At 41.5% G+C, this 14,406-nt stretch overlaps 1 protein-coding gene across 8 annotated transcripts in view; it reads right to left on the reverse strand.

Annotated features, from left to right (window-relative positions):
• Nucleotides 1-14,406, reverse strand: part of zmp:0000001200 (dedicator of cytokinesis protein 9) — a 74,119-nt gene that overhangs the window by 8,359 nt on the left and 51,354 nt on the right. For 4 of the 8 annotated variants that reach the window (XM_063498481.1, XM_063498477.1, XM_063498476.1 and 1 more), the window contains exons 14-41: nt 14,040-14,122; nt 12,944-13,066; nt 12,602-12,681; nt 12,282-12,469; nt 12,075-12,140; nt 11,891-11,983; nt 11,667-11,790; nt 11,461-11,579; nt 10,915-11,001; nt 10,716-10,805; nt 9,117-9,232; nt 8,905-8,974; nt 8,676-8,801; nt 8,519-8,590; nt 7,703-7,849; nt 7,500-7,583; nt 7,222-7,333; nt 5,973-6,151; nt 5,752-5,868; nt 5,382-5,493; nt 5,162-5,295; nt 2,724-2,838; nt 2,540-2,606; nt 2,389-2,436; nt 1,554-1,690; nt 605-720; nt 358-495; nt 70-252 (exon numbers count right to left, since the gene is read on the reverse strand). In XM_063498481.1, the coding sequence (XP_063354551.1) occupies nt 70-252; nt 358-495; nt 605-720; nt 1,554-1,690; nt 2,389-2,436; nt 2,540-2,606; nt 2,724-2,838; nt 5,162-5,295; nt 5,382-5,493; nt 5,752-5,868; nt 5,973-6,151; nt 7,222-7,333; nt 7,500-7,583; nt 7,703-7,849; nt 8,519-8,590; nt 8,676-8,801; nt 8,905-8,974; nt 9,117-9,232; nt 10,716-10,805; nt 10,915-11,001; nt 11,461-11,579; nt 11,667-11,790; nt 11,891-11,983; nt 12,075-12,140; nt 12,282-12,469; nt 12,602-12,681; nt 12,944-13,066; nt 14,040-14,122 (3,126 nt within the window). Of the gene's footprint in view, nt 1-69; nt 253-357; nt 496-604; nt 721-1,553; nt 1,691-2,388; nt 2,437-2,539; nt 2,607-2,723; nt 2,839-4,772; nt 4,938-5,161; nt 5,296-5,381; nt 5,494-5,751; nt 5,869-5,972; nt 6,152-7,221; nt 7,334-7,499; nt 7,584-7,702; nt 7,850-8,518; nt 8,591-8,675; nt 8,802-8,904; nt 8,975-9,116; nt 9,233-10,715; nt 10,806-10,914; nt 11,002-11,460; nt 11,580-11,666; nt 11,791-11,890; nt 11,984-12,074; nt 12,141-12,281; nt 12,470-12,601; nt 12,682-12,943; nt 13,067-14,039; nt 14,123-14,406 lie in introns of all 8 variants that reach the window. The other 4 variants (XM_063498475.1, XM_063498474.1, XM_063498482.1 and 1 more) reach the window with 2 other exon arrangements.

A 14,406-nucleotide genomic window follows, 5' to 3' on the forward strand; every position in this document is an offset into this window, starting at 1 on the left:
AAGAATCCCAGAAAATTTGGGTTAAGGCAGGTAGACATTAAAGTTTTACTGTGGCGACAACTATCTCACCTGTAAATGTGTCCGGACGAAGGACTTGCGACCAGTGTAGTCAAAGTTGCTCTTCATGAGAAAATAGAGCAGATGGGCTGCGTCGCTGCGAATGGAGCTCAGCTTGGAGTTGCAACATTTCAATATCTCATAGCAGAAAGCAGCACACATATCTGCACGCCCTTCAAAAAACGTGCACGGGAACTAAGGGGTCAAGAAGACAAAAATCAGTCAGCGGCTTACGTGGTCATCTCATGGGTTAACAAACAGAAAAAAAATGATTAAATAAGGCGAGTAAGTCCTTCATACCTTGTAAATGAAGGTGCGCAGTGAAGTGAAAACCTGCTTGAGTGCCGTTTCTGACTGATTGATCCGCAGGAAGCAGAGGTGGACATCAAACACCTTCTTCATCAGTGGACTGTGGCCATGATCAGCACACAACTGTGTCTGTGGCATAAGAGAGGATCATCGGATTCAAAAGCCCTTATTTCACAATAATGGGGCAGAACAAGGTTAATTAAGTAAATACACAAAATACAGTGAATTTGTTTGGTACCTTAAAACTCATGATGAAGATGCTGAGTGTGTCCAGGACGGTCAGGCAGACTTCAGTGGCAATGTTGGCCTCCAGCAGTGACTGATTTAACACGTCAGCATCCGAGTGACTGTAGGCTACAAAGACAAGAAAAGGCTGTAGTTCTTTCAATCACCACCAGTACACTCAATGTAAAACCTCTCCTTTGTTATATATGGTCATGTCTCTCAAAAACGTAGCGTTAGAGGCAAAGCCGCTGCATGAAAGTTTGAGTTTCATTCCAAACTGAGGCCAAAATTATCTGACAAACTAAAGCATTTCATGGAAAAATTGTCACAAGCTGGCGAGGCATTTTTTTCTTTATAAACTACAGTGATGATTTTATTTGAGCGTCAACATTTGAACTTGTTTTTTTTTTTTATATAAAGGAAATTCATGCATTTTTTTCCTGGAACGTTTTGGAAATTTTGGAATAAAACCCTTCATAATTCACGAGGACTGCTTTCACAAAGCGAAATGTAAAAATGTAAAGTTGAGAGCAGAAGATGAGCTGGGTAAAGGGATGAGGAGGTTTTGAAAGCCGATGTTCTGTTAAAACAGGCATGCTCTTAAATCAACCAAATCAACATAGCCAGTATAGCAAACTTCCTAACATCCTGGTACATTCTTACCATGGTCTACAGATATGCCAAGAATACTTGAAATCTTTCTTACACTGAAAACACAAAGAAACTTATTATTAAATAATGCCATTTAACAAGATCACCACCTAACAGTGGACGGCTGCACAGCTTCCTCCCCAGTTTTATTGAATTTACTGATGCACATGTTTTCTAAAGCCTGCTGGGATATAGTATGATGGAGAAGAAGAGGATGCTGATGTTGAAAGAGAGGCATGAGGAGGACGAGGGCCCTGTGATGGAGAGTGTTTGATGAGAAGTACAGTATGGGGGGAGGGGGGGGCACTTACTGTGGTTAAATGTGTATGAGTTATCCAGGCTGCTGAGCTGCTGTAAGCGGGCATGCATCATTCCCGCCCTGTTACGGGACACAGGAAGAGTCTGAGACTTCCGCTCATGTGCAACAGGTCCTGCCCCATCCTGGTTCCTGATGAGGAAACAGGATGAGTTAATGAAGCTGCAGGTTACGGTAAATAATACATAAATTTTACAACTAACACTCGAATGCCCTGGGAGCGATTTGAATTTATGAGATTTTAAAGGCGAAAGTAAAGCTGTGAGTGCATGTTTGCCATGCAGTTTAAAGCTGAGAATAATCAAAGTGGTACTGACAGCATTTATTGGTTTAAGCTGAAGCCATGCATGTAAGAATGCGAGAGGCGATGAACTTAAAGCGTCGGATGTGTCACAGCACTGCAACTTTTTTTCTTTTAATGGTGAGAAGTTATCATGCAATTGCTCTCAGTTTCACCTTCAGGCTTACCCAAGCAGGAGAGGGCAGGAGCCAGGTTTTATTTCATTATGTTAAACTTGCCAGCGTTTCAGTGAACAGAGACAGAAACAGTGGTGGGGGGTTAGACAGAGTGAATACATAAAGCCTTCTGGGAGTCACGGCGAGTTCCCAACAGTGATTCAAGTACAGTGCGTGTACTCTGATCGAATCAAATTAAAATAACAGTACAGTCAGACCCTTCAATAGTAAGCAACATGATGGCTTACAGACAACAAATAGCTGGATACTCATAAACTGCATAAAACCTAATGCACAAGTTGCGTTGATTTGTCTTCTCATGATAAACAAGTGCTGAGAAGCCTGAAATCCTGTATGGGTGACAGCAACATTACCTTGCAATGTATCTCTTTCCCATGTATCTGAACTGATGGAGGCAAACTCTGAGAAATGGAAAGTGGGTATAAAAAATAAAAAAAAACTCAGTTGCCATGTGTTTTTCAGCAATGCGTCTTATAGCTGGTTATTCTCTAGAAGATGTCTTACTCGACTAAAGTGAAGAAGTCCATCAGGTCAGAAGATGATGCCTTGTTCCAGTATGTGAACAGAGCATCTAAAAGAGACAGAGATGGACACTGTGGAGACTTCTTTTGGGTTTTTTTTAAAAATGTAGTGTAAACAATTAAGTAAAGCTGGAAGCGCAGGAGCTGTCATAGAGATGAGAGTTTACCCTCAGACATGCTTTTGAGCACATGTAAGAAACACATGAGGAGGCTCTTGATCTCTGCCTGGTCCAGTTTATCACATCGCAACAGCGGGCTTCCCAGGGTTGAGGCAGGTTGGTTCTGTGGGACAAACGGGACAATCAGGCACGGATAGAAAAATATATAACCCTACCAGTGTGTTGGCTCCAAGTCAGATTTGAAAAACTAATCAGGTTATTTGAGACTTACCACAGCAATGCCATAAAATCTGTTGCCTTATTTGATAGCATCAGTGCATTTTCACGATATTTTTGACCATTTTAACAAACAGCAATCAATAATACAAGCATAGCACCATGACTGAATATAACGCTGAGGATTTTCTTGTTTGGCTCTGGCTTAAAACTTTTTTTTATGTAGGAACAACCGTGTGATGTGGGCTCTAAGCATTTGGATAATGATACTATTCCCCATTCTTTCCCCACAACAGTGGATTTTTAATTAAACAATCAAGATGTGACTAAAGTCCAGATTTTCAGCTTTAATTCAAGGGGTTTAACAAAAGTATTGCATTAACCGTTTAGAAATTGCAGCACACATAAATCCCCATTTCAGAGGCTCAACATTACTTTAGCAAACTAGAATAGCTAAACAAAAGAATTGTTTCTAATACTGTAAAATATTTGGTATCCAGTGATTGTCTTTAGTCTAGAACCCCGCGAAATTACCAAATGCAGTATTTCCTCCTTTGAGATGCTCTGTCAGGCCTGCATCACCACCTTCAGTTGCTGCTTCAGTTTTGTCTTTGGTAACTGAAAAAGCATGCTCTGCTGAGATTGTTATGGTCACTGAAGAATATGCAATTTCTTTGCCATAATAGACTTTAAGGTTGGTTTTCCAGTATGCTTTGGGTCAATGTCCATTTACACTGTAAAGTGCTGCATGATCAGTTTTGGGCAGAGAATGAAACCTAATACTGAGCTTTCCAGTGAGGGAATGCCACGCTACAAAATACAAGTTAAACACGCCAGGTCTTTTATCTGCTTATTTTGTCATGGAATAGTGAGGAAATAGACCTCACCTGGCCATAAAAATGCTTGTCAGTAAATTGTCCAATTGCTTATTCCTAAACAGTAATGCAATACTTTTCTTAAATCCTCTGAATAAAACTGAAACCTGCACTCTTATCATATCTTGATTGTTTCATTTCAAACTCACTTTTTGAGGTGTACAGAGGCAAAACTACAAAAACTGTATTATTGTCCAAATACTTAAGAGGTTTTCAGAAGGTCAGAGAACTACACTGCAGTGAAATGATTCATCCAGATGTTGCAGGGATTTGTTCCCCCAGCTGAGGCACACGGCAGGGAAAAAAACAAAACCAAAGCAGCGGAGCAGCAGCTTTACCGCAGCAAGAAGTTGGCTATATACCAAGCACGTTCCTTTGCCAGCAGTTAGTCTAGACCATGAAACTAGCTGGGGATGACTTCATGGAAAGCATGATGCTGTTGCTTTGGATTTTTAAAGGGTGTTTTGCAGACTGGAGAACTTTAAGGCTAAAATTAGGTTGGAAAGGCTGATGTGAACTTCAAAGTCTGGTACACTTTTGGGGCTTGAGCTATTCTTGAGTTGCTAATAGTTGTGTGTCTTCTTGCCCCCTCAGCAGGGAAATAAAGCAGCTGCTGCACACCAGAAACAAAAGCAGTTCCAACACTGGGTGAAACACGACAACAAAAATCCAGTCCTTTGTGTTTAAATCTTCTCAGATTTAGTTTGAGGCTGTTTATCAGAGAGAGACAAGAAATCACACAGCACGAATGAGAGGAAATCAAAAGCATGCATGCTTATCACCATCTGGAACAAGAAAAGCGCCAAACGCTCGTGAGGCCCTGAGGTAAAACACGTCTGCTTTACAGCAACAGAGAATAAACAGGACAAAGCCTGACAATCTCCTGGCAAAGTAAGGGCTTAGAGTTTAGGGCATCAACACACACACCTGCGCACACACACACACTATCATTCCCAGATGGGACACTCCTAGGAGGGACTGTGTGGAGCAAGGAGGTGTTTTGTACTTGAAGTGAACTGCTGGACTGCAGGGCCCTCTCTGGCACACTGGGGACAGTGAGCAGGGAGAAGTCCATGGTGGCACGCTTGGAGTGCACGGAGAGCATGGACTCCTCAGTCTCCGTAAAGAATTGCAGGACATTGACAGAGTGTCTCCGTAGAAACTTCTCCGTCTGCCATGGCCAGCCATACAGTGAAGGTGAGGAGTTAATGGCACAAGTTAGCAAAGAGAGACTTTATGTGGCAGTTTTTCCCATAATAAGGGGACATCTGATGTGCCTGAAGTGCCATTTTAAATTGCATGTTAGACACATGTGTCAAAGAAAGGCTAAATTGGATTTCTAACACATATACATAAACATTTTCCGGGAATCTCAAAGCTCATTCTGTCAAATACCTTGTCAAGGGAATTGCCCTTGTCATTGTTCCTCTCAGGCAGGCTGTTCCCAGAATCAGTGCTGATGAGCGATCCTCGAGAGTCGGCGTGGCGCACAGAGTTAATGTTGGGGGTGGATGCTGCATGAGGTGAAGCTGTAAAAAGGAATAAGAGTGAGATGTTACATAAAATAAACATAAAGTAACCTGAAAGGGAAATAAAAGAATGTCTTGTCATTTACCGGTGCCAGAGATGGCTCCAAAAACATCTTTGTGGAAGCCGGTGTCCAGAAAGGTGCTCGACCTCGGAGGTGTCATCAAAGTGTTGGTATGGAGAGAATCATCTCTTCCATTCTGCAGGACAAATAAAGACTTTAATGAATCAAACCCACATAAAACACTGCGTGTGTGTTTTTAAATGAAAGTTAACTACATGGACAGCTCTAAAATCTCTGATCAAAAGCACACTCAATTACATTATATTATATTTATGTTACATTTATTTTGTAGTATTATTGAGATATTTTTACATGCATTAAAATTCAGATCAAATGGACACAGCATATGGATAAATATATAATACTCAGAAAACACACTAGGTGGCTCCCTTACACTGGTGCAGTGGTTGACGGTGAACGGCGACACTTCCTTCACATTTAGCCTGTTGACGTTTTCTTGGAGCAGACCAAACAAGGGCAAGTACAGGGTGACTAACCTGGCCTGCTGGCTCTGAAAAACAAAATGAATAATTTAAAGAAATGTCTCAATATCACACACGTCTCTCACACACACACTCATAAAGACAGGGACAGGGGTGTGAACACACTGCTTACTTTTGAGGTGTAGCGATCGTCAAATGCGTGTTTCATCATGAGGCTCTTCAGCACTTGGATGGCAATCTGACGAATCTCCCTGAACTCCTGCAGAGCTGCGCTGGCTTCCCTGAGCAGCAGTCCGACCAGGAAGTGGTTCTTACAGAAGTCATCCGTCAGCGAGTAATCCAGCTGGAGGTCTGTAAGGATAAGTGGGACGATAAGGAGACTAGGACTGACCGACAGGAGAAGTAGATGAAGAGTGTGAAAAGAGAAACCCAAAAAACTCACTTACCAATTTGTCACAGAGACAGTAATCAGAAAAAAATGATCAACATTTAGAGAGTATAGCTACTGCAGCCAGCTTTAAAACTCATTATAGGCAGATGATTCTTATAAACATCATCAAACAGTCTAAAATGAGGAGAAAACAAAGGGAAAAGCTCAAACATTCATGTTTGACAGATTCACACTGTGGTTGAGCTGCACTTCAGCAAACGTTGCTGAGAAACGCGACTAAAGCTAGCGGCTGAACAACAGCAATGGTTTCCAGCAGCATTTTAGACAAGTAAAGAAAACCCAAATCACATGACTTTATTCAGAAACCTTTTGCTTTTATCTTTTTAAAACCTGCATTTGAAGCACACAAGAATTAAAAAGACATCTGGTTTCTCAGGAATGATGGAAAATAGTTTACTCAGTATAGCCATAAACCCCCAAACCAGTTCAAGATAGAAACCCCCCCAAAAAACAAACAAACTACAAGCACACCAAATCCCCCAAACCTGATGATGATGACAAGTAATAAATGGTCTAATCTGACAAGATCATAACCTGAAATCCCAGATGAACCAGCTTACAGGAAAGCTTAAAGAACTGACAGGTTCAGATTTTAGAGGAAATTTGAAACTAATAAACGATCGGCATTGAAGTCACGACACCTTCCACCTACCTACTGGAGTGTCACATGACTCCACAGTATTACATGGAGGTAATGAGGCTAATTGAGGAAAACACAAAACAAACACAGTGTACATTTTTTTTTTAAAGCAAAATAAATCGACTGCATGAGCATTTTATTTATTTTAAAAAACGCTGTATTTTATTGTATGTATGCAGTATGTTATGTGGGTACAAGTGCTTTATTTTGTAAAAAAGTTCATGAACTCCTTTTACACTGCTGCCCTTCCACAGCAAAGCATTTTATATGCAAGCAGTATACGAACACAATATGCAAACACTTCAGCAGTCATTATCACAACTTTCTCACCTTGAAATCTCAAAATCCGTCCCTTTCCAAACGGCATGGGCAGGTTTAAGGGGACGAAGTGCTCGTGGTTGCACACGACTCGCAGGAACTCAAACTTGAACTCAAACAGAGTCTGTATTGAGAATAAACCAGTAAGGCACCTTTACTACAACAAACAACACCTTGATTATGAATTATGGCTAATAATAAGGCTTTGCTTCATGACTTCAAGTTGAATAAATAAGTTGTTATGCAATTTATTTCTATAAAGGCTGTTGCACGTTGTATTGTCAGCCCACCTTTGGGTCTCCAGGCACAAAACAGTTGATATAGTTGTTGATCTGCTTGAACACAAAGCCTCTGTCCATCAGGTTGAAACAACGCTACAAAATAAAGAGAACACAGAAATAATATAAATATCCATATCAGTATATTAGTTACCATTTACCTAAAAGATAGCACTTTGAAAGCCATCTGTGATAAAGTATCTCTGGTTTCTGACCTTGATGAAGACTGCCAAGCTGTGGTTGGCATTCCGGGCAGCATCTAGGTTGTCCTTGTATTTCTGAGTGATGTGTGGCATGATCATGTTGACCAAGGTCTCCACAGTGTGATGGAACGATGCAGAGAAGCGCTGGTTCCTGGACAGCTGGAGGGCGCAGCAGGTAAGTTGTTACAAATGTTGTTATTCAGCATGAAACATCCCAAAGAACTCCCATGAAAAGATCAAAGCCAATAATAACGTTCAAAATGTGAGAATTGTGGTTTATTTGAGTCAATCTTACATCCTTCAACAGTAAATAAATACTCAGACTTTAACTTCAAATATGAATTCATTCTTGAAACAGAAATAATTTGCTATTAGAGCTAATGTAAAAATAGCTATGTAGCAGATAAATGGTTAAAATAGTAAGCTTACACTTACAGATGCATAAAATAGTTAAATGTAACAGAAACGGTAAGCTTATTTTTTCAGATCAAGCTTAAAATGATTTCTTTAATCCATGGACTGTGACGGTCCTACACATGAGAACTGTTTGGAAGCAGCATTTTAAGGACGGTTTCCAAACTCCAGACACATCATACTGGTGGATGTTAAACACAGGGATGTGGTTGCCTATGGGGTTCGAACAAATGCCGCTAATTAAACTGCACAGCAGTGTGGGACAGACTGTGGATACATAAAACTTCCACTGTGGTGCTCCGGCTGTCCACAACACCCGGCATGCTGCAAACTACTGTGAAGAACCTAAAGTGTAATAAAGCGGGCATTAAGCGGACACCTCGGAGTCAAGCACACATGCTGCGGCGAACTTACCTTTACTTTACAGCTCTCAATCAAGTACTGAGCCATGGATTTGACTAAGGCTTCGAAGAAATACCAGGAGTACTGCACAACGGACAATTATCAGTTAGAGAACAGACGGCTATAATTAAAGACTGTGTAATCCTTTAAATAAGAACAAATGTGCTACCTTGAGCAGCTTGTTACTTGTGAGAAAGTCAGTGGAAGGCTTCAGGATTGCAGTCATGGCTTTAGCCAACTCCTCGTGCACCGTTCGGGTGGTGGAGGACGTGTATGGCTCAGTCTTGAAGACATACTGCATCAGAGACACACAAAGACAGACATGTCAATTCATATGTGACTATATATGATTATGTAAAGGTCAAATAAAACAGAAATATGGATCATGTAAAATTTACCTTCACATAAGATCTAAGGTAGTGCTCCAAACCTTCCTCGTGGCACTGCGCCACAACATGAATCATGACTCTAACAGGACGAAAGGCAAAAGCTCAAGTGAGATAACAGTTTCTACGCTAAGATTGTGCTCTCACGACACTGGAAAATTAACTTCCATTCATGAATTCATTCATTTCTCTCTGATCACAGCAAGCACTTCAGGGACACTTGCCTGGTGACGTTGACTGCCACGTCTTCCTGGGTGGCACTGGTTAGCACCCTGAACAGCTGATTGAGGATGGTGGGCAGGAACTTGATCATCACGTGACTCTCCATGGCATGCAGACTCTGAGATTAAAGCATCACCACAGATATGTTTACAAAGGATTTGTTCACAAACCTTTTTGTGTAAAATGAGGGAAATAAATGTTTTTTTTTTTTTAAAAAAAACAGGTTTAAAATGTGCATGAAAGGCTAATTGAGAAGACCTTCAGGGAAAGCTAATCTACTCACAACAGGAGTACATGTGTGGATAATACTGTGCTAATCATCCACACTGTATGCTTCAGCGCCTGGAACGTGGCTGAGAGCAGATACTGGTGCATCGGTGCCTGCGCACAGGAAACTAACACGAGCCTGCCAAGTAATTTGGCGGGTTGCCAGTCGGCACAGCTGACCTGCCGTTTGACCCTCTGGCTATTGTTTGTGTTCACTGCTCTGTTTATATTATAGCCCAAGAGATGCACTGGACCAAACGTGGCTCTCTGTGTCAACGTTCACCAGGGGAAAAGTAAACCGAGTTTCCCGTGGACTGACAGTTAGCGACGGAAAAGGCGATAACTGAGCTGCCAGTATCACAGAAAAATATGGAAAAGCAATCATGCCAACTAGGAGAAGACCTCTGACAGATTTACTGGTATCAGCCCAGCCTCTGCAGTTAAACTCTGTATAAACGGGGAAATGGACCAAGCTGTGCACAAACTGTCCAGAAGGGTGCGCTATTGGCAAGCCACAACACATGCGAACACAAAAGAGATTATTAATCTGCATGTGATTCAGCACCAGCCCAGTGTGACTGGGATCGATGAGAGGATGTGCGACAGCCGATTCATAGGAACGTCAAAATATGGAAAACTTTATTTGTTGTTGTTTAAAATGTCTGACAAGCTGTATGCACTAATTTTTGCAGTGTATAAAAACACAATGTCAACACTGGTGGATTTTGGTCAGTATAGTGTGTTTATTCAAGCTGCAACGCAATTTTTTTAGTGATTTGATTAACACGACAGCAGCAAAGTCAGTAGTCACGTTAAAAGTCATGTCTATAGACTGCGTTACAACCAAACAAAAATAAGCATTTCCTTCCAACAACAACAAGAGTGTACGCTGAATAATAACAACCACTTTGCTTGTATAGCACTTTTCAAAACACAGAGTTACAAACTGCTTCACAGTTTGAATAAAAGCCATACGTTAGAGAGAAGTATGCATGTTCCAACATACACACAAATAAATTTAAACCACAGCCCAAAATAATGGGGGAACGATGAAAGGAAAGCTAACCTATAAACAATGAGTTCTTAGCAGTTGTTTAAAAGAAACCACAGGTTCAGCCGAACTGACAGGCGGAGGTAGGCTGTTCCAAAGTTTGGGTGCTACAGCCTCCAAAGTGAGATCGCCTCTGGTTTTAAAGCAGGTCAGCTGCAGTGATAAGGTCTCAGTAGCTCTGATATATAAGAAGGGGCTTGTCTATTTAGTGCTTTAAATGTTAATAATAGGGTTCATGAATTCTAGTTAATTGGAACCCTAAATTTTACAGTGACTGATTTACCTTCAGGTATTTGACCAGCTCTCCTCCTGACGCCTGGGCGCCTGATGCAATGGTTTGACAGTAATGGAAAAAATTGTGCAAATGCTGATCCTGAAACACAAAGCGAAACAAAACCTTTGTTGCTATGAAGAGCACAAACTGAGAACACAAAAGAAATAATGCTCTGGTAGGGTGCAGATGAAACGGGCGAAAAACTAACCTGAGTGTAGACAGTGGACACAAGGTGGGTGGAAACTTTGAATAATGGTTTTCCTCCATCCACCCATTTCACTTCAGGACCCAAATGCTGTAAAATGAGAAAAAGCAACAGCGCATTTCTGTCACTACCTCCATAGACATGGATGCCACCAATGGGTGAGCTACTGTCTCTCAAAGCTAGCTCCCAAGACCCAAGACCACAACCTGTTCTGAACTGAGTCAAACTTCTGTTAGAGATTTTGGGGAAGAAGTGGCTTAATATATTTTAAAAAAGATCTCTCAGCTCTCTCTCCAGCTATATGGAGCTCTCTCAGCTCCATATAGCTGGACAATCATATCATAAAGTGAATGAGAACATACGTAGAGGGACACTTGAGAACTCCTATCCAGTGTCTAAAAGGTGTTTGTTAAGTGGGTTAGCAGCACTAAGCAACTGTCTGACATGCAATCTGGACAGAGCATATCCTACTCAGCAGTGTCATATTTGTGCTATGTATAACCTCAATCGGTTTTCATCAGCACTTTCATGGCTAGTAGTGCACTGCACCTTGCTGGCACCCTCCTGACAGCTGAGGTATCCGGCAGGTAGGTTGGCGGCAACCGGGATCTGACTCTCATTCATGATCACCCGACCGTCCTTGAGCAACGGGAGCCAGGCGTAACCAACTGAGAGCAGAGACAGAGTAGGACGTCATCAAATAAGAGCTTTGCATATCTGTGCCGAGAGTGTTTTTTTTAATCATGGTGCCTTACCTTGCATCTCAACCTGCTCTCTCTTTTTGGTGCTGGCCTTGCTGTTGCTATCGCAGCTGACGTGATAGAAGGTGAAGAGAAGATGATGCTTCTCGTGGAGCTGGGTTGGCAACTCAATCTTAAACTGAAGCAGAGGAGCACAAATAAACACTCTCTCGTGCATTAATGTTTAGAACTTACAATGATTTTTTTTTTCTTTTAAAGGTTAGGCACAGTGTGCTTACTTCATCGTAGAATTCAGGATTTTGCTGGTGATGTAACACTGAGGCAAAGGCATTTTTGGTAAACAAGGGTCCTCCAGGCCGGCCGTAGATGCACTGAGAAACAACAACAATAGCCCAATAACTCTCGGACTGATAGGATTATCCTCGGGGGATTTTTCCGCATATTTTCCTGCATGCATTTTACCTTAAGTGCAACAGCCTCTTCCTCATCCGAGTCCCTGAACTCGATGCAGACAGCTATGTTTCTAGCCTTAGGGCAAACACAAACGGCAAATCTGAAATAAATTGGCTGGAAATTTGCGAGAAACCTTCACAGAGGCAAAACATTTAATATACCTGTGTTCCTATGTCAATAAACCCACAAAATAACACAGCAGAATAAATGAAATACCTTCGCAAATGACTTTTGGCTGTCGTATTTCAAGTGCTTCGGGTAGACATAGAGGTGATTGTTGTAGATGGTGAAAGGCTGAGAACATTTGGCAATGCACGGCACAAACTCCTCCACTTCAAAGAAGATGTTGCTCTTCTCGCTGACATCAAACTGTTTCACAGGGATGTAGGATGAGGTAACACAATCTACAAGAGAGAAACAGGACAGAGAGAGGGAGAACAAATAAACAGCCTGCAGACAATGTAACCTGTCTAGTCTGAGCAGAAGCAGTTCTCATCTCTTATATTGGCTTCATGGGGTGAATTTAGAGGGCTTACTTGACAAGTCTGGGGCTACGTTGTCAATGGTAACATCGAGGTTTCCTAGGATTACAGGCAGCTTGGCCATCTTCTCCGGCCTGAGGAAAGGAAAATAAACTCAAGTTAAGCCTTTGCTATCGTTTACCACAGGCCGAATAAGAAACAGGCGGCTGACGTCGAGAAATTAGATGAGCCGTATGTGAACACATTAACACTTCTGAGCAACGATCAGATTTTTTATATACTAATAGTCCAGCATTTTGCCAAAACACAACCTATAGGCTCATATTTTCCTTACAGAGCACCTGCAAACTATTCAGACAGTTTATAATAGAGCACACTCGGAGAAACATTACTAACTTCCTGAAATCAGCCAGCAGCTTGAGCATATCGTCGTTGGACAGTTTGTTGCTGTCTTGTCTGTATAGAGCAGAGAAGCGAGCAGTTTTGTCAAGAGTCCCTGAAGCATCTTTGAACAAAGGTCTGCAAGAAAGAAGAAAAGTCAGAGGCATCTAAATGCCTTTTTATCGATTATTATATTTGAACAAAGGACACTGATAGCTTGCTGGACTACACTAGACTTCACAATATTTGTTCATTTCTTTATTTATTCGGGTTTTGGAGTAAATGTTGAGTGTATAAAATGTCACGAGACCACTAACAAATCATCATCACTAGAGCCCAGGGAAACAGTTTCACAATGAGTATTAGAAACCCACCCAAAAATTTAAGCATACATTGATATAAAAAAGAGAAAACCTTCAGGAATAGTTCACTTTAAACATCAAATTACATGTTTTTCTCCGGCCTGTAGTGACTTTCGTCTATCTAGATCATGTTAGTGCATGTTGTCCAGTTTTAAAGATAATGTTTGTAGAGATTTCCCTTGCCCACATAACTCATCTCCCGCACGGCTATGCAGAAGAAAGCATCTATCCACCTGTGACAATGCTTGTAACAGGATGCTAACATTAATGACACGTATGCTTGGGTACGCTGAAGGCCACCAGATGGCGATAGCTCTGGATGCAAAAATACCTGGGGTCCTATATAAGACTATGGGAAAACACCTTTCAGTCTTGACCTCAGTCAATGCTTTCCTGCTAATTTTATGGGCTCAAAAATTAGGTCTGTTTGAAAAAAAAAAAAAAGAGCACACTTATTGGATAACAGGCTTTTGGCCACTACTTAGCAGCACTACATTGCCAGAGAAACACGCATATATTTGAGTTTTGGTTGAACTTGATTTTTTGAAGTAGAGCAATTAATTCTTAATGCTTAATTCTTTCTCTGCGACGGTTTAATCGTAGCAACGTTTGGTGACATTTGGGATTTAAAATCACTATAAAATCACTTCCTTAAGCACTTGTGGAGTTGGTTTATGTCCGTTTGAATTGTGGTCTTGATGTAAAACTCACAGAGATAGCATGCAGATGTATTTAAGGAGGAAAAGTACCTTGCTCCCCAGGCAAAAGGCATCCTGTACTGGCCTAACCGGCTGCATGCCAGCTTGGCGTTTTTCAGGACCTTCTGTGCCACCTGGTGCAAAACAGGAACACACTTGAGCTTCGACACAAACACGCACAAGCTGGACCTCGTCTCTTACAGTAACTGTAACAATATTCAGCAAGCTGCCAATCTCAACCAGAGTACACACACATTTGAGAAAACAAACACACGCACACAGTCCTTCGACCAACATGCTGGACTGAATCACATTACTACCCACTGTTCTGCCCTCGGGGTGTGCACCTACTTTGTAGAGCCAAAGTCAATGCTTTTGTTGAGTTTCTGCGCAACTGGTCAGCGATTGCAAACTGGGA

Source organism: Pelmatolapia mariae, linkage group LG16_19 (assembly GCF_036321145.2).
Source record: "Pelmatolapia mariae isolate MD_Pm_ZW linkage group LG16_19, Pm_UMD_F_2, whole genome shotgun sequence".
Classification (NCBI taxonomy): domain Eukaryota; kingdom Metazoa; phylum Chordata; class Actinopteri; order Cichliformes; family Cichlidae; genus Pelmatolapia; species Pelmatolapia mariae.